Source organism: Hyaena hyaena, unplaced genomic scaffold (assembly GCF_003009895.1).
Source record: "Hyaena hyaena isolate Hyena2069 unplaced genomic scaffold, ASM300989v1 scaffold_523, whole genome shotgun sequence".
Taxonomy (NCBI): domain Eukaryota; kingdom Metazoa; phylum Chordata; class Mammalia; order Carnivora; family Hyaenidae; genus Hyaena; species Hyaena hyaena.
Window position 1 is genome coordinate 543786 of NW_024081150.1, and position 26123 is coordinate 569908.

General features: G+C 35.7%; 1 protein-coding gene across 3 annotated transcripts; it reads right to left on the minus strand.

Annotated features, from left to right (window-relative positions):
- Positions 1-25757, minus strand: CUNH18orf54 (chromosome unknown C18orf54 homolog). Of its 3 annotated transcripts, none has more exons than XM_039255252.1 (8): positions 25688-25757; positions 23315-23640; positions 21958-22263; positions 21015-21165; positions 17398-17500; positions 10849-10980; positions 9289-9359; positions 1-561 (listed from the first exon to the last, which is right to left on the minus strand). In XM_039255252.1, the coding sequence occupies exons 2-8, from the start codon at positions 23595-23597 to the stop codon at positions 489-491; spliced, it is 1119 nt and encodes a 372-aa protein (XP_039111183.1). In that variant the 5' UTR covers positions 23598-23640; positions 25688-25757; the 3' UTR covers positions 1-488. The 3 variants fall into 3 exon arrangements, with proteins under 3 accessions (XP_039111183.1, XP_039111181.1, XP_039111182.1); XM_039255250.1 differs by having other exon boundaries at positions 21475-22263; XM_039255251.1 differs by lacking the exon at positions 25688-25757 and adding an exon at positions 23832-24349 and having other exon boundaries at positions 21475-22263.
- Positions 25758-26123: the final 366 nt, after the last annotated feature.

Below are 26123 nucleotides of genomic sequence, written 5' to 3' on the forward strand. Positions count from 1 at the left end.
GCTGAAGTTCGGACGCTTAAACCAACTGAGCCACCCAGGCGCCCCCCACTTTAAGCTACTTAAAAGTAGACGTTGATTTTATCAAAAAGTCTACTTAAGTGATTTTGGATAGAAACCAAGAAGAGTTTCTTAATAATCCAGAAACCGATGATAAAATGATGAGGATGCTCAGTAAGATTAAGTCCATGTAAGTTTCAAGAACAGAAATCTTTGAATAGAGGACATTTGCTGGCCTGAAAACCAAAATCAGACTGTAGGACACAGCGTGGATCCTTCAAGTTCATTCTGGCATTTTGGCATAAAATGAGAATAGGTCACAAAATCTATGCACATTTTCAAGTTTGTTTAAAAAAAAAAAAAACATAATACTTGAACCAAACACAGAATAATGTATGACTTATAATTTCTTTGTCACTTTAAACAATAGGAAAAAATACATTTTTGTTCTGTGGTGACTATTTATTGGTTGGAATGTTTTATTTTCCTCTTCACATTTTCGGTGACTGTTTCCCACTGGTATCATCAACCAGGTCTCTCAGGCGAGATAAATGGTGCAAAGCCCTTCATTAAAAAGTATAAAACACATTATAAACCAGTATTAAAGACTGAACATACAATGCAGACAGCAACAAATGGTGATTACATTGTTTATTAACTTCAAAATTAGTATGAGAAATGAATTTATAAAATAAATATCAAACATTTAGAATTTTTCTTTATAAAATCTTGAGATCTGAGTAACTGAAGGCTAAAATAATTCATTTAAATTCTATAAACATTTATTTTAAAAATGTATTTTTTTGACATTCAAGACTTTTTTTGAAAGTCTGCCAAGAACTTTAATAATAGGTTTATTTGTATCATACTTAACAAGACAATTTTTTCATGTCATTTTCACAGTAACTGAAATTACACCTTTTCTTTTGGAATATGGTGTATCTTATTTAAGAAACTATATTCATTAAGATGTACATTTAAGATAGCTAAAAAGTTTTTAAAAAGCTCTGAAAAATCAGTCACAGTTGAAGAAAACTCATTTTTATTGAACATGGGGGGAAACAAATGACAACTATGTGGTATTATATCAGCAACCTGATTTTTTTGTTTTCTCTAAAACAAAGCTAAAATTTAATCACTCCTAAACAAACCAAGAAAAGAGAAGCCCTGAACTTTCTAGTCTTCCTCTAAAAATATTCTTCCAGTTCTTCCTCCCTATTATTCATTCAGAACCTTATGTCCCACTCATGTCAATCAACCATATTTCAGATCTCTTATTAATAAGGGACCAAGAAAACAATATAACAATTATGATGTGTACTAGTGTGTTTACTAACAGAAATTACTATTTCTAAGGTGAGCTGAAAGGTGGTGACTATAATACTCTGCTCTACAGTCTCTAACACAGGTTCAGTCAATGTGTATTACGTAAAATACACCTTCCACTTTACCCACGATAAGAAGATGGAAGAATCTAGTACTGTTAATTACATTATATCTATTTCCCTGTACTCTGCTTCTTGGACACTTTTACTGAAATGTATTAAGAATCTGGATTTTGCCACCCTTTTGGCAACTTCAGTTAATTTTTAAGGTTCTTATCTTCATCAACTAAAGGACAAAAACTCCCCCAAAGTTACTATGCAATCAGAGGTAAAATTAACTAGATTCTATCATTTCTACATCCTATAGTAAAATCTCTTTACCTAAAAAATTATTTTCTTCCTAGAAACACATTTATGAGAAAGATGATAATCTGTAAGTTTTTGACTTAGATCTACCTTTTTCTTGTCAGGCTTATTATTTAACAACATATGATTCAAAAGAAAGAGGGGCACCCGGCTGGCTTAGTTGGTGGAGCCTGTGACTCCTGATCTCGGGATTGTGAGTTCAAGATCTGCACTGGGTGCAGAGATTGCTTAAAAGTAAAATAGGAAGGAATGGGGCTCCTGGGTGGCTCAGTCAGTTAAGCATCTGACTTCGGCTCAGGTCATGATCTCATGGTTCATGGGTTCGAGCCCCACTTGGGGCTCTGTGCTGACAGCCAGCTCAGAGCCTGGAGCCTGTTTTAGATTCTGTGTCTCCCTCTCTGACTCTTCCCTACTCACACTGTCTCTCTCTCTCTCAGAAATAAATAAAACATTAAAAAAAAAAAAAAACTAAAATAGTAAGGAAAGAAGAAAGAGAGGAAGGGAAGGAGGTTAGAAAGAGAGCAAGGAAAGGAGGGAGGGAGAGAGGGAGAGAAGAGGATAGAAAGAGAGGAAGGGACAAAGAGGGAGGGAGAGACAAGTGGCTAGAATTTGTTTACAACTCTGAGGCCACAGATCCCTTGCATTTACAGCATCTACAAAGCTGAATGGGGGGAAAATATTCTCACCTTTATTTTCACTAAATACTATCTGTAAGTTAGCATTTCCTTCCATTATGAATGCGAGCAACAGAGCCAACTCTGTGACCGCATATGCCATAGAAATCAGAGATCTTTTCTATCACATTACAGTCATTGAAGGTATCTAAAAATTTCTTTTATATTCACACTACTTTGAAATTACAATAGCTATGTAATAATTACAAAATTACATAAGTTATTAAACTCATTGCTAGAACACATATAATGAAGCCCTTCTGTCTACAATCCCAAAGTTCATATGACATAACTGGCCAACTATTAGACAACTTTGAGCCTTGTTGTTCATCCACCAAACAGTGACACCTCACTGGTGACCCACTGACGCTTTCCAATATTCCCTTTCTCGGTTTCCTGATCAACATGTGAAGGTTAGGGAAAAGACCACATTATGGTATACTGCTTTCACACAAGTTATGCACAAAGCCATTTTACAAAATTATTTTTAACTTACCTATATTTTAAATGTCTTCTTTAAATGTATCAACAAAGAAGCACATGCTGCCAATTAGAAATTTATTCAAATATTTTCATAACCATAACTCAATATAACTGGTTTCCGTTCTAGTCCTATTTTAGGTCTTTAAAGCAAATGTTAGGGAGAAAGAAGAAGGATGGGAAGGGAAGGGAGGGGTGTGGTATGATGAGGATGAATGAAAAAGCTAAGCAGTAATGTGAACTCTTCAGTCCCCCTTCCTCAGCTACACAATCAGCTTTCATTTCCGTTCATTCAACCTCTATCTGCCCTGCTAAGAACAAGCCAATCAATCTACTTAGAGAAGAGGCCACCAAAAGTGATTTGCTATTTCAAAGGTATGTGTAGGGAGAAGCACAGGATAAAATAATAGAAGGAAATTATTCTTGAGTTTCTTTTCTAAAAAAGTGAGAAAGCAAGCTAATGAAAAAAATATCAGTTTGAGAGTTACGTTAAAATACCAAATAGTCATTCATCTTAAAAACTGAAATTTAAAAAACTCCTGTCACAGGGCCTTGGGTGGCTCTGTCGGTTAAGCATCCGACATCGGCTCAGGTCATGATCTCACAGTTTGTGGGTTCGAGCCCCACATCGGATTCTGTGCTGACAGCTAGCTCAGAGCCTGGAGCCTGTTTCAGATTCTGTGTCTCCCTCTCTCTCTCTGACCCTCCCCTGTTCATGCTCGCGCTCTCTCTCAGAAATAAATTTTTAAAAATTAAAAAAAAAAAACCTTCTGTCTTATTATGAGAATGTATCTATCAATGAACCCACAGAAACTCAATAACAGACTGATTATATTAAAGTAATTAAACTGTATTTTAATTTACTCAGTGATATCTTGCCTCTGGTAGTACTTGCCTCTATTAGTACTGCTATACTGGGTGCTCTTGGGTATTATGTTTCAGCCTCATATCCAGCAACAACTAAACAAACTGCCTACCACTCTCTAGATCTTAGTAGAGTACATTAGTATAAAGAAAAATTATTCCTCCAGGATCATGTTTTACAAATCTGAGAGGTAATTCTGTCTATCTCTAGTATAGAATGAAGACCAGAAAATTGAGCAGGAAAAGAGAAGTGAGAAACAGGACAACTTTCTAGCTATCACTAAATCTTCATGGCATGGCCTTTAGTACTGAAAACTACAAAATCTTACACATTCATTTCCAAATTGTATATAAAACAACATACTCCAAAACCAATACAAATTATTTTTGGATGACGGATAATTCTGCAATAGTCTCCAACTGCTCACCTTTATAGTGTATGAGCACTGTAATTATTGCTCATTCTTCACAGCCAGCCTAGACAGAGTAGCTGGTGGCTTAAATGACATACAAGGTTCTAGAAAAGGCCCCTGCTCAAAAACTACAATTTTTTCATTTGCTTAAAGATGACAAATTTCTCACACAGAGATTTCAGTTAATAAGTTTTTATCAACATCCTAATATGTGAATGTATAAGACAAAGCTTAGAATTATAAAGATACAAAACAATTACAATTTAGATTTCTATTACAAGAAATATCCCTCTGAAAAAAATAACATCTTAAGCTACTCAGTCTCTACTCTACTTCAGGTCCAATGAGTCTTCCTAGAAAGCAATTATTTCTAAAGAAAGAACATAAGAAAACCGAGCATCCCACAGAGTAAACGGAACCCATAGTAAGAGCTTACTGTTTCTTCAGCCTAATGAAAAACATTTTAAAACTGTTAGCAATCAAACTGTTAAAAACAAGAACTCCTATTTGAGGGAAAGGGAGAGACATTAATAGGACTTTCATGCTAGAAAAGGTCATCAAAGTATCCAAGGTACAATCTGCAACTTCTGAAAAAGCGGAGTCTATTTATTTTAAAATATGAAAAGATGTCCATAAATCTAACCAGAACAATCTGAATTTCAAATTGTCCTTAAAATAATCTACAGACTAAAACTAAAGAAAACATGTACTAACATACTTTTAAAAGTTTACACTTACTTTCATATCAGTACAAGTACCTTACTGATAGTAATTTTGAAATGTAAAGTAAAAGCCAAATTAAGATTGCACCAGCTAATCCAACAGAAGCAACAGCTAACAGCCATCTAACAAACATGAATCTTACTCTTTGAAAATGGCATTTTATATGTAGGCAAGATTACTGATCGTCTAAGCCAGAAAAAAAGTTACTACTATTAAAGAAAAAAATTCAGGCACTTGGGTGGCTCAGTCAGTTAAGCATCAGACTTTGGCTCAGGTCATGATCTCAGGGCTTGTGAGTTTGAGCCCCGCATCAGGCTCTGTGCTGACAGCTTGGAGCCTGGAGCCTACTTCAGATTCTGTGTCTCCTTCTCTCTCTGCCCCACCCCCCACTTGTGCTCTGTCTCTCTCTCTCTCAAAAATAAATAAATGTAAAAAAAAAAAAGTTAAAAAATATTCTCAGCTAATGGTAAAAGTGCCTACAATCAATATCAATTTTTGTGGTCGTTTAATTACTTATGGCCCAGTGTTTATTTTCACCAAGAAAAAGCATCTTCCAGGATATGTACTTTGGAAACACATTTAAGTCTATGACACAAGTTCAACATAAATGCTTTTAAGAAACATGGAAATCTTGAGGTCGTTTTATTTTAAATTTTAAAGCAGAATGAGGTCTTTATCCTAAATAATCAACTGAGGCCCTACACTAATCTGCATGGATAATGTACCACTATCATTAATAAGAGGAGTGTTAAGAACATAGGCTGTAGAATCAGACCATCCGATTTGAATCCCAGTGCTACTTCTTACTAGCTATGTAGCCTTGGGCCAAATTAATTACTTGATCTTTATTATCTGATCTGAATTATGAAAATAATAATAGTACTTAACCTCATAGGGTTGTAAAGATCACATGAATTACTCAAAAGCACTAAGAACACTGATACCTGGTAAGTGTTCAATAAATGTTAGTTATTATCATTATTCACCGACTCCTACTAGATAGGAACACTATACCCAAATACTATGGCAAGCTATAAAGTAAGGCATTATTTCCATCCAGAAAATTATAAATTACAAAGTCGAGGGGAAAAAGTCATACATACATATATTTTTAAACTATGGAAATTTTTTAAAAAGTGTGTGTGTATACACATACGTACACATAAATATCACAACTAGAGTCATAAGTTTACATGTCTAGTGTTTCACTTTTCCACTACTTCCTTAGATAACTGAATTCTAACCACATTCTGAAAGGACAAAGTAGACAAGATTTGTATAGGCCCACTTCTTGCCAAGTGAAATGGAATTACTAAAGTAAAAAATTTCAATCTTAGCATTTCCTAAAGTTCAGTATTCCACTTTCTGAGGGCGCTTCATATTCACACAACCAAATCCATAAATAAATACCGTTTCCTCTGCCAATACCATGACCATAGGAAAGATTTGTATCTATCTCCACATTTTTGCTAAGATAATGTAACTAAGAAAACAGATTAACATACTTAAGACATTTAGACCTATCTTTATATCCAGGACATTATGCCCACTTTAGGTTTCTGTAGAGATATGTCAAATAATGACACATTTATCATTATTATATTTATTCTAGAGGAAATACATAAAAACACATTTTATAAACAAATTGTTCTTCCAGGATATCCATACCAACTATGTCAAATTATTGCTATTACTCAAATGAAAAGAAAATCTAAGCCACTCATATCAGTTATATTTAGGTGACTAAGATTATCTCATTAGGTCTTAATAACATATTAATAGGAAATAGCACAAGTTTAAGAGAAAAGTTCAGGATTAAATAATATATTCCATGAAGCTTAAAAATATCAAGTATAGGATGCAAAAATTCTCAACAAGATATGAGCCAACTTCATCCAACAGTACATTAAAAGAATCATTCACCACGACCAAGTAGGATTTATACCTGGGATGCAGGGCTGGTTCAATATCTGCACATCAATCAATGTGATACATCACATTAATAAAAGAAAGGACAAGAACCACACAATCTTCTCAATAGATGCAGAGAAAGCATTTGATAAAATACAACATCCTTTCTTGATAAAAACCCTCAAGAAAGTTAGAGATAGAAAGATCATACCTCAAGATCATACAAGCCATATACGAAAGACCCAACGCTAATAATATTATCCTCAATGGGGAAAAACTGAGAGCTTTCCCCCTAAAGTCAGGAACACGAAAGGGATGTCCGCTTTCGCCACTGTTACTCAACATAGTATCAGAAGTCCTAGCCTCAGCAATCAGACAGCACAAAGAAATAAAAGGCACCCAAATCAGCAAGGAGGAAATCAAATTTTCATTCTTTGCAGACGACATGATACTTTATATGAAAAACCCAAAAGATTCCACCAAAACACTACTAGAACTGATACATTGACTCAGCAAAATCACTGGATATAAAATCAATGCACAGAAATTGCTTGCATTTCCATATACCAATAATGAAGCAGCAGAAAAAGAAATCAAGGAATCGATCCCATTTATAATTGCACCAAAAACCATAAAATACTAGGAATAAACCTAACCAAAGAAATGAAAAATCTATACACTGAAAACTATAGAATGCTTATGAAAGAAACTGAAGACCACACACACACACACACACACACACACACACAGAAAGAGAAAGGAAAAACACTCCATGCTCATGGATTGGAAGAACAAATACTGTTAAAATATCGATACTACCCAAAGCAATCTACATATTCAATGCAATCCCTATCAAAATAACACTAGTATTCTTCACAGAGCTAGAACAATCCTAAAATTTGTATGGAACCAGAAAAGACCCCAAAAGCCAAAGCAATCCTGAAAAAGAAAACCAAAGCTAGAGGCGTCAGAATTCTGGACTTCAAGCTGTATTACAAAGCTGTAATTATCAAGACAGTATGGTACTAGCCAAAAACAGACACTCCGATCAGTGGAACAGAATAGAGAACCCAGAAATGGACCCTCAAATGTATGGTTACCTAATCTTTGACAAAGCAGGAAAGAATATCCCATGGGATAAAGACAGTCTCTTCAGCAAATGGTGTTGGGAAAACCGGACAGCAAAGTGTAGGAGACTGAACCTGGACCACTTTCTTACACCATACACAAAAAATAAACTCAAAATGGATGAAAGACCTAAACAGACAGGAAGCATCAAAATCCTCGAGGAGAAAGCTGGCAAAATCCTCTGTGACCTTAGGTGCAGCAACTTCTTACTCAACATGTCTCAGGAGGCAAGGAGAACAAAAGCAAAAATGAACCACTGGGACCTCATCAAGATAAAAAGCTCCTGCACGGTAAATGAAACAATCAGCAAAACTAAAAGGCAACCAACAGAATGGGAGAAGATATTTGCAAATGCCATATCAGAAAAAGGGTTACTATCCAAAATCTATAAAGAACTTATCAAACTCTACACCCCCCAAAAAAATAATCCAGTGAAGAAATGGGCAAAAGACATGAATAGACATGGAAAAGTGCTCACCATCACTCATTGTCAGGGAAATACAAATCAAAACCACAATGAGTTACCACCTCACACCAGTCAGAACAGCTAAAAATTAACAACTCAGCCAACAACAGATGTTGGCGAAGATGCAGAGAAAGAGGAACCCTTTTGCACTGCTGGTAGGAAAGCAAACTTTGGTGCAGCCACTCTGGAAAACAGTATGGAGGTTCCTCAAAATATTTAAGGTAGAACTACCCTACGACCCAGCAATTACATTAATATGTATTTATCCAAAGGATACAGGTGTGCTGTTTCAAAGAGGCACATGCACCCCAATATTTATAGCAGCACTATCAACAATAGCCAAAGTATGGAAAGAGTCCTAATGTCCATCAACAGATGAATGGATAAAGATGTGGTATATATACACAATGGACTATTACTCGGCAATCTTTTTGGCAAATCTTGCCATCTGCAACAACATGGATGGAACTAGAGGGTATTATGCTAAGCAAAATTAGTCAGAGAAAAGACAAATATCATATGACTTCACTCATATGTGGAATTTAAGATACAAAACAGATGAACATAAGGGGAGGGAAGCAAAAATAATACAAAAACAAGGAGGGGGACAAAACATAAGATTCTTAAATATGGAGAACAGAGGGTTACTGGAGGGGTTGTGGAAGGGGGGATGGGCTAAATAGGTGATGGGCACTAGGGAAGACACTTGGGATAAGCAATGGGTGTTATATGTAGGGGATGAATCACTGGATTCTACTCCTATAATCATTATTGCAATACATGCTAACTTGGATGCAAATTAAAAATAAATATTTTTTAAAATATCAAGTCTATCTATTCTTAGAACTACTTAATTTCTCCTATAATCTTCTGCTTTCAAAGAGAAGGCTAAAATGGATTTGTATCCATAACATCTTCAGAAATTAGTAGAGAATACTTACTTTTGAAGAGACCTAGTAATAGGAACCATACTTTCCTTCAATTGTAATTGAGAGAAATTGTCTTCTGAAACCTATTAAAAACACCAAATATAATATTGAAAATATATAACTATAAACTTAAGTACTACTTAGTATGTGAAAAATAAGAACATTAAAAAACTGTCTGCATTTCCAAGGAAATAAATCTAGCAAATAATTTTAAGTAAAGCATTAAATATTTTCTTTATTCTAAAAATAAAACTACTACTTATTCATCTTTCAAGTGTGCTTCTAAACGTATGTCCAATAACAATAAAACCTTGGCTTGAAATTATAACTGTAATGAACAAGGTTACATCTCAGTGATATCTAGAACAGGAGGGGGATAAAGGATACATTATACACTATATGTTAACGTACTAATCATTAAGTATAGAAAAAATAGAGAAATACAATTCAGACTTGACAGTTTCTAAGAGCTGATCCATTCATTTATCATTTAAACTGAATTTCATAAAGCTCTAGTGAATAAGAACAAAACAATGACAAAATATTTATTAAGTATTTACCAGCTATTAAGTTTTAATCAGGTGTCAAGCTCTATATAAGTACTTCACATAGTTGGTCTCAATTTACCTTTTCAACAACCACATTTTACAGAAGAAAATGAAACTAAAGAGGTTAAGAGATTTGTACAAATATTGCACTTGCTAGTTAAGTGGCAGAATTAGAATTAACAATCAGACTTGTGAGGGGCACCTGGGTGGTTCAGTCGGTTGAGCGTCCGACTTCAGCTCAGGTCATGATTTCATGGTTTGTGGGTTCAAGCCCCACGTCAGGCTCTGTGCTGAGCTCAGAGCCTAAAGCCTGCTTCAGATTCCATGTCTCCCTCTATCTCTGACCCTCCCCTGTTCATGCTGTCTCTGTCTCTCTCTCAAAAATAAAAAAAATCAAAAATTAAATTAAAAACCAATCAGACTTGTGAGAACATAAACTCTATGTAAACACTGTACTACTGTGAAGAAAATTCAACGCTTACAAAATAGTAGCCCAAACCATAAAGAGATTTTGAAATTCCTAGGAAATACATAAAAACACAATGGTTTTTAAATAAGATTTTACATTAACTAAGAAAAGCCAAACACATGGTAACAAAATAAAATTTCAGAACACAAAGTTTATGAAGAGAAGTCTAAGGTTGAAAAGGATTTCCAAATATAAATACAAAAAGTTGGGTTATACAAATAATTTTGTAGAGCATTAAAAAGCAACTCCTACAATCCTCCCATAACTATAGCTCTAACACTGTCATATCTAAATAAGATGCTGTATTTATAACAATAAAGAGAATAATCCACTCAGGGGTACACAGCTACAGAAATGTAATAGTACTAAATCTGAGTAAGTTACTTTTTGAAAAGAATAACAATACTACAACTCTAGAATATGTGTTATGCAGCATGCTTATTAACATAAAACTAGAGGTCAAACTGAAAGAAAATTGTGAGAAGGAATCATATATCCCCACAGATCTTAATTCACATTCACAGATCTCAATTCATAAATCAAGTCTGTGCTTACTTGCTTAATTTCTTCTTTCAGATCTGCTGTTTTATTCTGATTAAAACTTTCTTGTACTGCTTGAAGATTAAACAACATTTGTTTCAGGGCTTCAACAGGACCATGATGTTTCCCTCCAGAAAGGGTACAGCTCTGACATTAAAACAGATCAATGATTAACCAAGCAAATTCAGGGAGGAAAAAAAGTTTTATTTTGTATTCCCCCCCCCAATATAAAATGCAAAAATTCAAACAATACAAGGCAATAATGTGTTTTGAAAAGTCAAAATTGTAACCCAACCCCTCCCCTTACCCAGTTGCCAGGTAACTGGCAACCGTAAAGTTTGGCACATCCTTTCTAGTTCCTGCTCTTTTCAAATGAACAGGACATGTTCACATTTGCGATACTTTCATTTATGGATTTAAAAATCACAGATTTTTTAGAAATGAAAGGTCCTCAGAGCTCAGGTAGGCCAACATGCTCTTTTTCAGGTATGTAAATAAAGCTGGTTATTAGCTAAAGAACCAGAATTTCAAATACAGCATTCTCTAAATACTTCTAAATGTTTTCACACAGAAAATGCTAGTTTTTCACCTAGTCATTGGTCACACATTCCTTGCTATGTAAAAAACACTCAAACCTCAATTATCAACTGATCCTACCTGCATCCAAAGAAGGCAACAGTACTACGTAACATGATCAGGATTCTTTTAAGAGACTCTAAAAGGGATATTTTTTAAAACTTCTTTTAAAGTCTTCTTACCAAACTATTATTTTTATATCTTTCAAATGAGTTGCTGTATCCTGGTAACTACCACATAATGACAAAGAGGCCTCATAATATATTTCAGTATAGATGATATAATTCACATACTATTTAAACTTCAAGTCTAGAGGAAGTTGTTGACAAGCACAAGAATATTAAAAATAGGCTCTCATTAGTGAAGAGGTTCAAAGTTAAGCATACTCTCCACAGTTACATGAATAGAATATAAGAAATGGGATATAGAAAAGTAAAACAGTACAGATGCTGTGGAAAACACTATGGCAATTCTTCAAAAAATTAAACACAGAATTACCCTAAGATCCCCTTCTGGTTATATATCTAGAATAAATAAAAGTACAGACTCAAAACAGATTATTTACACACCTATATTTACAGCAGCCTTATTCACAATACACAAAGGGTAGAAACAACCCAAGTATCCATCACAGATGAATGGGTAAACAAAACATAGTACATATAATGAAGTATTATTCAGTCTAAGAAAGAAAGGAAATTTTGACACATGATACAACATGGATGAACCTCGAAGACATTAGGTTAAGTGAAATAAGCCAGTCACAAAAGGACAGATATTGTATGGTTCTTCTTATATGATGCTATGGACTAAATTGTGCCCCTCCCAACAAAAATTCTTGAAGCCCTAACCTCAAATGCAGCTGTATTTGGAGATAGGGCCGTAAGGGATTAAGGTTAAATGTCTCATACGGGTAGGGCCCAGATACCACAGGATTGTCATCCTTCTAATAAGAGACACCTAAGAACTCGAGGAAAGGCCATGGATGGACACGGTGAGAAAGCAGCTGCCTGCAAGCAAGGAAGAGAGCCTTCATCAGGAACAGAATCAACTAGAACCTTGATCTTAGATCCAGCTAGAACTGTGATCTTAGATTCCCCAAACTCCAGAACTGCGAGAAATAAATTTCTACTGTTTAAGCCACTATGGTATTTGTTAGCACAGCTGACTAAGAAAGCACACAAGGTTCCTAGAGTAGTCAAATTCATACAGAAAGAAAGTAGAATGGTGCAAGCCAGAGGTGGGGCAAAAGAGGAATGGGGAGTTAGTATTTAATAAATACAGAGTTTCAGTTGGGGAAGATGAAGACATTCTAAACGTGGACAGTGGTGATGGCTGCACAACAATGTGAAGGTACTTACTACATAGAACTGTATACTTAAAAATGGTTAAAATAGTAAACATTATGTTACACATATTTCACTAAAGTTTAAAAAATAAAGAAAAATAGGAGCACCTGAATGGCTCAGTTGGTTAAGCCTCTGACTTTGGTTCAGGTCATGAACACATGGTACACAAGTTTGAGAGCCCTGCAATTGGGCTCTCTGCTGTCAATGTGGAGCCTGGGGCCTGCTCCAGATCCTCTGTTCCTCCTCCTCTACCCCTCCCTCACTCATGCTCACACTCACTTGTGCTCTCTCTCTCAAAAATAAATGTTTAAAAAAATAATAAAAGTAAAGAAAAATAAACAAGGATTAAGGATTCAATTAGCCTTATACTCCCGACTCCTGCAGACAGCACCTGAGACATTATCTCTAAATTATGTGCATGCAGCCACTGGCTTAAAAAAAATAAACATTAGAAAGACAACAAAATTTCTAGTTTTCTGATGCCAACCATAAGGGTTACAAAAGCCTGGAGTGGATTTTTCCTGCAAACTAGTGAACAGAGTTCCAAAAAGAAAACTATGAAACAGATTATATAAACTAGTTGTGCAATTCACTAGTGAATATTTAATAAATGTTAGTGTCTAACAGAGTTGTCCTGAGACTTGTCATTAAAACCTGATAGTGAATATCTTCAAGTATATCTTTTTGTATAGCTCTCTCAGAACTATAGTAATGTTTCACATATTCAAAAAACAAATAATCTAAACCAAATGAGGTTTAAACCCAATATGTACAATAAAAATGAACAACCTAGGGGCGCCTGGGTGGCTTAGTCGGTTGGGCGTCCGACTTTCGCTTGGGTCATGATCTCGCAGTTCGTGGGTTCGAGCCCCGCGTCGGGCTCTGTGCTGACTGCCAGCTCAGAGCCTGGAGCCTATTTCAGAGTCTGTGTCTCCCTCTCTCTCTGACCCTCCCCTGCTCATGCTGTCCCTCTCTCTCCTAGAAATAAATAAAAATATTTAAAAAAAAAAAAAAATGAACAACCTAACAGTATTACAGTTGAACAACATGACCACACTGAAGGGTTGGGAAGAAAATAATTAACCAATGTAACTTTGGAAAGCAGTACTTTGGCTGGATACTGTAAGGCTAAAGATAAAAAGAACTATACATAAATAATGTGACCTAGTTAGTAAATATGTTCCTCACAGGAATATAGATTAGCAATTTTCAAACTATACGTATGCTAAGAATGAACAAATAGTTAAGGGATTACGGATAATAATAGTCCGGATTCTTACCAATGGAGAAATTCCTTACAAATAAGGAAAAAGGCTAAAACAAGTCATACAGGACTGGAGTGAAAAGTATCAGTATGAACTCACGATTTTATACATACATATAAAATATGACACATATGGAAATATAGATGTGCATGTGTGCACTCTCAAAATATCTCCCCTAAAATATTTATTAATTACAAGGGGAAACTATAATTCTACTAAAATGACAGCCAGTAGACACCAAGTGTTCAACGTTAACATCACAAATATTAACTTAATTTTATATATTAATATATTATTTTATTAACATATTGCTATGGACTAAGTATTTGTGTTCCCCTAAGATTCTTATGTTGAAGTCCAATCCCAATGTGATGGTATTTGGAGAAAGGACTTTTGTGAAGTAATTAGGTCACAAGGAATCACGAATGGGATCAGTACCCTGATCCAAGAGACACAAGAGGGCTTGCTTCCTCCCTCTTCTCTGCCATGGGAGATTATATGGAGAAGATGGCCATCCACAAACTGGGAACCAGGACCTCACCAGACACCTTGATCTTAGACTTCTCAGCCTACAGAAATAAATATCTGTTGCTTAAGCCACCAGGTCTATGGCAAATTTATTACAGTAGCCCAACTAATACACATATAGGAAATCAACGGTATCACTATAACATGAACCCTCTGATAATGATGCACTGAGAAGGGCATAGCATGATTTCTATTACATTCTTGCCAAAATGCATAACCTCATTCTGATCATAAGAAAACTTAACACAAACCCAAACTGAGGAACTGTCTATAAAATAACTAACCAACCAGTACTCTTCACCAGTGTCAAGGTCATGACAGACACGGGAAGACTGAGAAACTGTCACAGACTGAAGTACATTACAGAAACATGACAATTTGGGGAGCCTGGGGGGCTCAGTTAGGCATCTGACTTCGGCTCAGGTCACAATCTCATGGTGAGTTCAAGCCCCACGTCAGGCTCTGTGCTGACAGCTCAGAGCCTGGAGCCTACTTTAGATTCTGTGTGTGTCTCTCTCTCTCTGCCCCTCCCCTGCTTGCACGTGGTCTCTCTCAAAAATAAACATTAAAAAAAATGTTTTTAAGAATATTTTAAAAGGAAACATGACAAATAAATGCAATGTTGGATCCTGGAACAGGACATTGGTACAGAAACTAGTGAATTTAGAGTAAGGTCTATAGTTTAGATAATTCCCTTTCCATGATCACTATACTATGGTATGTGAGATGACAGCATTAGAGAAACTGAAAGAATGGTGACAGGAATTTTGTGTGCATCTAAAATTATTAAAAGCAAAACAAAAACACCCTGGTAGTGAGACTGTGTGTGTACTGTCAGGGGAAAAGTGACCACTAGTTAGTATTTAACATTCATTCATCTCAAACTTAAAATAACTTCTACAAATTTGTTTCTCTACCAGTGCTCTTTACCTAAGTAAATGGCATCACCCAATCTTTTAGCTGCTTGGCTCAAACAACTTAGATTCACTCTTGAATTCTATCTCCATTCTACTAGGTCTACCTTCAAAATATATGCCAAGTCTACCCATTTCTGACTACCACCAATGTACAGTGGTACCTGAGCCAATCCTATCCAGAAAGACTGCAAAAGTCTCCTAACTAGGTTCCCTGCTCCTTCACCAGCTCCTTTTAAGTCTTTGCTCCATACAGCTACCATTTTATATTTTAACATGTAGATCTGATCATTTCATTCCTCCACTCAAAACCCTCCAGTGACTTCTCATCTCACTTATATAAAACATAAAAATCTTCATTCCATCGCTTAAAACATGCTACATGATCTGGTTCCTCTATATCTATATTCCTCTATATCTCTCCATCTTACCTTGTTCATTCTGATTGAGCTACACTACTGGACTTATTTCTTAAACATGCCAAATACGATTCTGCCTCAGGGTTTCTGTATTATTACTTTTAGGTATAAAGTTATTTCCCCATGAATACTTGCCTTACTCACTCATTTTACATTTGTGCTCAAGTACCACCACAACATAGGGTCATTCCTGACTACGCTGCCTAAAATTGTACCTATATTTTCCTATTCCAACTAACGTTTCTTCACCACTTATAGTACTCCCTTATGTATCACATACTATATACTTGTTTAGTTTGTCTAAGTAGAATAAAAGATCCACAACACAAGGATTTCCTCTCTCATTCGCTACTGGGGATATAGTTCCCAAAGAAGTGCTTGGTAGTCAAATATGTCAAACAAATATCTAATAATTAAGCTTCACTTACCCAACATCTGCTACAGTATCTTAAACAAAGTGCTAAGATCAAACATTCTGAAAGCCTCTGATTTCTCTAGTAAATTTTACTGAAAGAACTCATTTTTATTAAAACTTTCAGTTAATTTTTGAGTGTTCAACTTCCCAAATGTTCCAGATTTTAAGATTCCAAAAGTATGATTTCAATATTTAACATCCATGACTATATTTCTATGTCAAATTATACGTAATTTCTTATGTGCATACATACACATTATTCTTTATTTTGGGGTTACTTGCAAGATGCACATTTGCTGATTTTGCAAAATTGGATAATAATTTTCCTATTTTAAATTGGAGATTTATGGGGCACCTGGATGGTTCAGTCAATCAAGCTCAGGTCATGATTTCACAGTTTGTGGGTTTGATCCCCACATCAGGCTCTGTGCTGACAGCTCAGAGCCTGGAGCCTGCTTCGGATTCTGTGTCTCCCTCTCTCTCTGCCCCTCCCTCGCTCATGCTCTGTCTCTCTTTCTCTCTCAAAAATAAATAGATATTAAAAAATATTTTTTTAAAGAAAAATAGTGGCACCTGGGTGGCTCAGTGGGTTAAGTATCTGACTTCGGCTCAGGTCATCATCTCACAGCTCGTGAGTTCGAGCCCCACATCAGGCTCTGTGCTGACAGCTCAGAGCCTAGAGCCTGCTTCAGATTCTATGTCTCCCTCTCTTTCTCTCAAAAGTAAACATTAAAAACATTTTTAATTATAGAGAATTATAACTTTCTCTTAGTTAGAAACACAACTCTCAATAATCAACCATCCTATGGGAAAATACAACATACTTTATAATGCTATGCTTTATACACTGTCCAAAAAAAAAAAAAAAAAAAAAAAACCCAACATAATTTAGGCTCTCTGTAGAGTTTAATACCAGGTCCCTCTACCTTAAAATACTAAAATAAAATTACCCATAATTCTAGGAGTGATGGTTTTATGCATGTGTTGAAGAAGAGGGTATTTGAATCATTTTTTGTTTTTTAACAATAACTCAGAAATTACAATCTGTATATTAGTCATAAATCCTTTTAAAAAGTTAAAAAATTCAATTTCACCCACCTTATTATCATTATTTAAAAAATCATCGAGGAACTCGTTAGTACACTTTGCCCTTGAAGTCTGCTGAGGACTATCATCAGAGTTAACAGGCACAGGAGATTTGCTACATAGGATTTAAGGATACAAGACAGTAATTAAGTTCCCAATTTATAAAAATTAGTCTACAATTGAATGGTTCTCATTTAAATACAAATAATCACCAAGAAACAGCTGTTGCAAATACAATTCATATTGACTTTGCTTGGTAATTCCCTATTTCCTGAAACTGATACTAGAATCTCACCCTCCCTATTTCCTTGTTTCTCCTTTAAAGCTTTTTTTAAAAATATATATATTTTTAAGGTTATTTATTTTTGAGAGAGACAGAGAAAACGTGCATGCACAAGCAGGGGAGGGGCAGAATGAGAGGGAAACACAGAATCCAAAGCAGGCTCCAGGCTCTGAGCTGTCAGCACACAGCCCAACGTGGGGCTCGAACTCCTGAACTGTGAGATCATGACCTGACCCGAAGTCAGAGGCTTAACTAACTAAGCCACCCAGGTGTCCTTCTCCTTTAAAGCTTTAAGAAAAAACTGTGAAGTCAAAACACTAGTCCTCAAACAAATAAGCCTTCAACTATAGGCTATACTCCAAAAGCTCATCTATTTGAAATAAGCAGTACATTTTTTCAAATAAACAGTTACCCAATGGTAATAAAACCCCCCACAAATACAGGAGTTTCTGCTGGGATGGTAGTTACATGCTCTTCCGTGTCAAAGCAACAGGACTCGCTCTCCAGAACTAGCATTAACATCGACGACAGATCACAGTAGGAAAACGATCAATTGTGAAATTGAAACTCCTGAGTTGAAACCCCAATTCCTCTCACTAAATGACTTTATGTAATTTATCTATCTAAACTTCAGTTTTACATATGCGGTCCCACTTATCTCACAGAAGTATTGTATAAATTAGCTCTGTGTCCGTGGCACAATAAATATTAGTTTCTTTCTTGGTGTTTCAGGGGATAATAGAAAAACCCCAGCCAAAGTCAGAATTTTCCCAAAACAAATTCTATTAGTCACAGAGAATAAACAAAGTCATTCTCTTTCTTATTTATACATAATATAAAATGTGTGGGGCGCCTGAGTGGCTCAGTCGGTTAAGTGTCTGACTTCGGCTCAGCTCATGATCTCACAGTTCATGGGTTAGAGCCCCATGTCGGGCTCTGTGCTGACAGCTAGCTCAGAGACTGGAGCCTGTTTCAGATTCTGTGTCTCCTTCTCTCGCTGACCCTCCCCTGCTCGCTCGCGCTCTCTCTCTCTCTCTCTCTCTCTCTCTCTCTCTCTCTCTCGGGCTCTGTGCTGACAACTAGCTCAGAGCCTGGAGCCTGCTTCAGATTCTGTGTGTCTCTCTCTCGCTGACCCTCCCCTGCTCTCTCTCTCTCTCAGAAATAAATTTTAAAACAACATAAAAAAAATTTTTTTTAAGATGTGTTTCTAAATCAAGTAAGTACTTACTCAGATACCTAAGAATCTTTCCATAACATACAAATTCACAATTCTAATTTTTTCTTAATAATTAGCAGTATTTCATTATTGACTCATTTGATTTATAACTTACTATGAGCTTTTTCCTACCCCCAAGTAGTCTTCTCTTGAATTCTTTACCAAAAGAGTTTGTGCATCCATTGACTACCATCAAAAAGCATTTACTAAATTACGGAAGATGGGTATGGAGTACACAGGGATTCATTATATTATTCTTTTGTATTTCTTTGAAATTTTCCATTATAAAAATGTTAAACAGACAAAAAAGCAATTTTCGGATTGTGCTTGTGTTCTACCTTTTTGTATGCTACCTTGACTACTTCCTAGTCAATTTTTGTTTTGATGACAGATTGACAGTAATTTGTCTACATCACACTAAAGTTAGGTCTATTCCTTCTGACAATCCATCATTCATTTTATGTAATGAATTGAATTACATAATGAATTCAATCTTCTGGAAGTCAATATATGCAAGATACTGGGCCAAACCAACAATTATAATAATTATATAAGCATAAATTATATTATCTAATTATGTAATACACTAAAAGCATTCAAAAATTTTACTCTTAAACACCTCTGGTACTATTTGCTCAGCCATTCTGGTTGATTGCAATTGAAAGCAAAGTATTATAGCTATGGTACTTTACAAATACCAAGACCAACTGACAAGAAAATTAGAAACTAAGTTTAAGAATTAAGTGAGCTGGGGCGCCTGTGTGGCTTAGTCGGTTAGGCATCCGACTTTCACTTGGGTCATGATCTCGCGGTTCATGGGTTCAGGCCCCGCGTCGGGCTCTGTGCTGACTGCCAGGTCAGAGCCTGGAGCCTGTTTCAGAGTCTGTCACTCCCTCTCTCTCTGACCCTCCCCTGCTCACGCTGTCTCTCTCTCTCCTAGAAATACATAAAACATTAAAAAAAATTTTTTTTAAATAAAAAAGAATTAAGTGAGCTAATTATTAACCCAAGTTTTAAAAAATAAAGATACTATTGAACCAACAATTGAGAAAGGAAGCTAAATGAGGGAAAAAATATTATGGATAATTATCACCACTATTAACAATTTACAAGACAGCTTATCATAAGTCAGAAATTGTCCTATGTACCTTATATATATTTTCTAATCAAACGAATCCACACAACAACCCCAAGTAGAATAGCTTATATAAGGTCTTGTACAAAGCAAAAGAAAAGCTTGTACAAAGCAGTTCAACTTGTGCAAGGTGTCAGCAAAGACAGAAAAAGTAACAGAGCTCGATTCCAAACCAGGATTACAGTAAGTGTCTATATTAAAAAAAAATATGTTCAACTGAGAAGTGATTGAAAACTGGAATTAAAAGACTCTGTCTATAACAGAGTATAATAGAATGAAAGTTTAGACAACACAAGATAATAATTTATCAGAGCTAAGGCAGGATATAGGGTTACCAAGAATGCATTTCTTATGAGTTCAGATGTAATATTGCTAAGGAAAAAAAGCTTTCCTACCTAAGCTCAATTCTTACTCCACACTAACATTCATAAGTATCCAGGTAAACAGTTTAAATTATTCTGAGACACTGTCATAGCAAGGTTAAGCACACAAATAAAAACATTAGAAGCTACAAAAATGCACAATAGACCATAACAAAACATGCACCACTGTTTAAGGAAAATAACAACTAATAAAATGTTAATGGAAAAAATGGGTAATCGCGTAATTCCATAAATGGAAAGAATATAGAGGGAGAAAAAATATAAAAGGAAAAGGAAAACAACAAGAATTTCATAGCACTTCCCCATCTGCAAAATAGTTGTTTATGGTTGTGATTTTTAATATTAAACATAAATCAGTATTTTACAGTGCAACAAAAGGAACGTGTAAAGAAGACAAAAGTTGTATAATGTGCCAAGGTTATGCAACATTACACCATCTTGTGGTAACATGTGAAAAATGCAATTCAAAGAAACACAAAGGCAATGTTCTATAGAATTAACATGTCACAACAACTGTTAATTATCACGGAGTTATTTTAAAAATAAATTAACTGTTCACATGACATTTTTAAGCTGGAAAACTAAAAAGTTTCTCCATTGTAACTTACGTACAAAGTAACAGGGATATTTTCCCATGATCTTTCTGCTTCAAGTTTATCTAATGAACAAGGACTATCATCCTTTTTCATGGACTTCGGTGACTCATCAGCACAATGCTCTAGATTTCTCTTGGCCTTCAGGATAAGCAATTCAATTTTGTCACCTAATTTAAAAGATTAAATTAATTCAAGAAAAAAATAAATGCACAGCAAAATCTCATCGGCAACAAATAAGTATTCAGATAATTTAGAATATACACACATCTGTAACAGTAAAATTTTTTAATGACATTTCAAAGGAGAAAAGACATTTTCTAGGCACAAAATGCTACATAAATGAAGACCAATAAGTGCTCAAAAGATTTATCATCTGATCTGATCATTACATCAAAAGAATAACATAAAAGCTCCTAGACATTAGGTCAAATTTACAGCACTGTCTTTGGTTCTTAAAAACAAAACAAAGCAATTACCACTGAATGGCTTTTTGGTTTGTCCTGGGAGAACTGGATTCTCACATTGACACTGGCTACATTGAGAATCACATTTACATCCGTTAATTAATCCTTTGTCATCCCTCAAGGAATCTGAAGTGTTTGAGGGCTCAAAAGAATATTCAAAACAATCTAATTTATTTGTAAGCCGAGAAGTTCTTTGTGCCTGGTAACTATGTCTAGGGGAACACTGATCTTCTTTAAATATTTCATATATCCTTTGACTATTTGTATCAGGTAGTAAGTCTTGATGGTGGAGCCATACCGGGTAGGTGAAATCAGGTATACTAGTTATCCCTGAAACATTAAGATCAGATTTCTGGCTAGTGAGCCATCTTGGGTAATTTTTTTCAAGATTGTGTTCTGAACTGTCCTCAAAAGACAATTTCTTAGAAAAAAGTAAAGATGGTTCAGAAGCGCATTTATTAGTCTTCTTCACAAGTTTTGGGTTTTTTAGCCTACCACATTGCTTTCCATTTATATTTGTGTATAGAACAGGAGTAACTAAGTTATTCTTGCACAGGAGAGCAGAGGGTTCCTGAAAATTTTTATTCTTTTCAGTATCCGATGAACTCAGTTTTCCAATGCATTTCTTCTTTTTCTTGCTAATTCGATGATTTGATCCAACATAAGCAAAAGAAAATGATCCATCTGCTGGAAGTTTTAATAGATCATCAGTTGTTAGGCTAATGGAGTCTATATCATTAACAGTCTTTCTTCTACAGGAAAAGGACAAGGAGCTTTTTTTGTGATCAACATTGTCAAAAGCTGAAAAACAAAGCAGAGTTCTGTTTATTTTCCTTATTACATATAACAATACTTCATAATATTTAATAGTAAATGACAATCAAGAATTTAAGAATCATTTCTGCTGCTTCTCTTTATCTTCACTAAAGTCTAATTGAAAGTATAAACAGTATACGTTGATGAAATACAATGTGCTTTCTCACATCTCTTCAATTTATTTTAACTAGGTTCCACAAGTTTTTTTCTAACCTTTAAAGTGAACCTTCTTCTTTAATTTACTATTTAACTTTTTGTCATCTAGACATATCCAATGCACTAATATACCTGCATTATTATTGGTCACTCAACACTGGCTGCAACACAGAAGAAAAATATACTATTAAACTAGGTGGAAAAATAATTCGCTATCTGCCTATTAAACCTGCAACAGCATTAACACAAAGAGAATAGCTGTCCTAATTAAGACTCTTCTGGAATATATATTGCCCACATAATTCTAAGAGTTGAGTGAAATTTTTTCCATACTAGGGCCTTTCCATAAGTCCTCAGTAAAGTGTGAAACTGGGTTATCAATAGATGCATTTTCCAAACTTGTCTTCATGGGAGCTGCATCAAGGAAAAACTCTTAACACCTTATATTATCGTCCCATAGAATACAGATCGAAGACAGAATCTTATCACATTAACTGGGATTGATCAAGTATAAATTCAGAAAGAGTTAGGTTTATCTGAAGTCATAAAGCTAGTTAATGAAACTTAGAACCACCAAGTTTAATGCTCTTTCCATTATGCTAAAATAAAATGGCTTAAGGGTTTAGGATCAACAACCTGCCATTATTAGTTACATTCATCAGCTTCCCCTCCAAGGTCACAAGAAGATCTTAGCTGAAAATCCTTGAGAACCAGAGAATTACAGAATCATTTAAGAAAAACATCCAGACCTCAATATTACATGTCATTTTTACCCCAAAGGAACAACAACAAAAAAAAGGATCTAGTTTTTCAAGGCTACAATACATCTCTCAAATGCTTTAAATCAGTGGAGGAAAAAAATTTAAAAAATAAAGCATACCATTGTTTGGTTTATAAACATAGTTGGAGAATTCTGGCATATTAGCAGAACATCTATCATTGTTAATCTTTCCAGTGCTTGCACGAGGATACATTTGGCTTAAATCAAAATCATCAATATAGGCCTGTAGAGCCTGAGAGGCAGAACTATATAGTTTATCTTTATACTGAAAAGAGCCATCAGAGTTAGAGGAATTACTACCACTCAGGCTGCAGCTGGCTAACAGAGAAGATACTGAAGATTCCCGAGAACAAACTCTGTGTTTGGTAATTGATTTTGCCATGGCTTCCTCAAAATGGGTTATTTCTATTCATTTCTCTTAAAAACTGTAATACAAAAACAATAGGTTAAGGTTCCATTAAAAGGAATAATAGCCATATAGAGAGAAATTACTAAATATGTAATTTAAATAAAATCCATTTCTATAATTTTTTAGGCAATGCACATTATTTTCTATTATTATAATTATTGTGAATTCCTTCAGCATTGATTTAGAAAACATTTACCGAGTACCTACTATGTGCCTGGAATTGTGTACACATAATTATCTGAGACTAACACCAAGGGAAGAGTACTGCTGATGTGCAGTCTTTTATTATGGGGATAGACTCTATGACATCACAATACCTAACACTTCCCTACACAGAATATTTTTCAATTCATAAGCCTGCTGTTATACAGTATAGATAGCAGGTGCTCAAATAGTACAGATAGTAGGTGCTCAATAAATTTTTAAAGGCATCAGATGAGGTATTAGAAACAAGAATAGAATATCCACTTTTAATGTTGTAAATGCCAATATGTAACTTTAACCAGCCCTTTCCTCCAGAAAAACCTGAGAACAAAGTAATGAACAGTATTTATTATAAAGAAATAAACCACAAGTTTATTGAGGTAGCAACATGCTCTTTTCCTAAAATAACATTGTTATTGTTAATCATTTTCTCACCTTCGCTTTTGGAAATACACTTACCATTTTCACTTCTTATGTTAAACCTACCTCTCTTTTAAAAGAGACTAGATAATTGGGAAATCGACAAAGTATTCACCTTAATAAAGTAATATGATCTACATTTGAAAAACTAAAAAGAAATAGGCGTTACTCGATACATGACATGACATTCTTTTTAAAATTAAATCAGTGGAAATGGATTTTTTTCTTGTACTTAAAAAGGAAAGATTACTGTCTAGGACTTAATACATGCTATAATGTTATAAAGTTAGTATGTTTAACTTTGGGCTATAACCTTGGGAATGTTTAACAGTGATAACAACTGTTAATATAATCTTAATAACTATCAAATTCGACTTTAAAATGCTGAAAGTTTTCCATTTAAAGAAGAGTAAAATATCATCCTGCCTCAGCTTTAAAGCATGCATCTGCCTTTGCAAGAGAGCTGACCGTCGGAAGTGAAGCAGCCGCAGAACATAAGATCAGCCTCTCCATCAGCCTCTGTGATTTCCCTGCATGCTGTGAGGTTGGTGTACCCCTGCAGAATGGCTAGGCTAAGTCAGCTTTGCTCTTTCTTTACCCCTTGCAATAATGAGGATTAAATTTTCTCAAGTAAACACTGCTTAACCAAACATTTTCTCCCTTATTCCAACGAAATAAGTCAGAGAAAGACAAATCCCACACAATTTCACTCATATATGAAACATAAGCAACAAAGCACTCGAACACGGGGAAAGGGCAAAGAGGACAGAGGAAACCAATCATAGGAGACTCCTAAGGATAGAGAACAAACAGGTGTGATGGAGGGAGGTGGGCAGGAATGGGCTAAGCCGGTGACACACATTAAGGAGGGTGCTTGTGGGCGCCTGGGTGGCTCAGTCCGTTAGGCCTCAGACTTCAGCTCAGGTCGTGATCTCATGGTTTTTGGGTTAGAGCCCAGCCTGCTTCCGATTCTGTCTCCGCCTCTCTCTGCCCCTGGGGTGGGGAGGGGGCTCAAAAATAAACATTAAAGACATTTTTTTAAGGAGAGTACTTGCTGTGATGAACACCGGGTGTTATATGTCAGTGATGAAACACTAACTTCTACACCAGAAACCAATTTACCATATGTTAAGTAACTCGAATTTAAACAAAAACTTGTAATAAAAAACAAAAACGAACCCTACAAGGTAAAGCTGTTGGATTACAGTTCTCAGTACGTGGGTAATATCACTGATTTTAATTCACAGGAGGGCAGAAAGAAAAGCCGTCTGAATTTTTATTGCGGAGAGCTCCCGAAAGGACACAAAAGTAGAATAATTTAATAAATCCCTATGCACCCATTACCCTGCTTCAAACAATCACCGACACACCCCAACTTTTTCCCACTTCTCCCAACTTCCACCACAGGATTATCCGGAACCGAATCCCGTGGGTCTTACCATTTCTTCCGTAAACACTTCCGCTCCTATCGCCAAAAGGAAATCCATCATTCCGAGGAATGAAATAAAATGGTACACGGATGGCAAGAAATTTCGACTCCCTTGGATTCAAAAACAGAATGTTCAGTGTTAAATAGCCAACGGGAATTAGCTCGCAGGAAACGAAGAACTCCTGGAAACACGAGTGATGGATGTTTTGAAACCGAAGTTTATTTCTAACAGCTAGAAGACAAGAATTAACGGACCCGGAAGGCGAGGGTCGCGGGCCTCCCTCCCTGCGTGAGAGCATCTTTTCCCCTCGGGACGCGGCGGGTTCGCCCCTTCCGCGCTTACCTAGGAGGCACCCAGCCCGCGGGATTCCAGCACCCCCGACGGTCACAGACAAACACTTCAGTTAGCTACTTCCACCCCGAAGCCATTTATCAGGCAGCAAGCG

Excerpts from the sequence above, each read along its gene's own strand:
- CUNH18orf54 (XM_039255250.1), bottom strand. The coding sequence starts at position 23,597 with ATGGCAAAATCAATTACCAAACACAGAGTTTGTTCTCGGGAATCTTCA. Across the intron at positions 22,264-23,314 it reads TGTTTATAAACCAAACAATG|CTTTTGACAATGTTGATCAC; the intron begins GTATGCTTTATT and ends TTTGTTTTTCAG. Across the intron at positions 9,360-10,848 it reads TGAAAGAAGAAATTAAGCAA|GTTTCAGAAGACAATTTCTC; the intron begins GTAAGCACAGAC and ends TGTTTTTAATAG.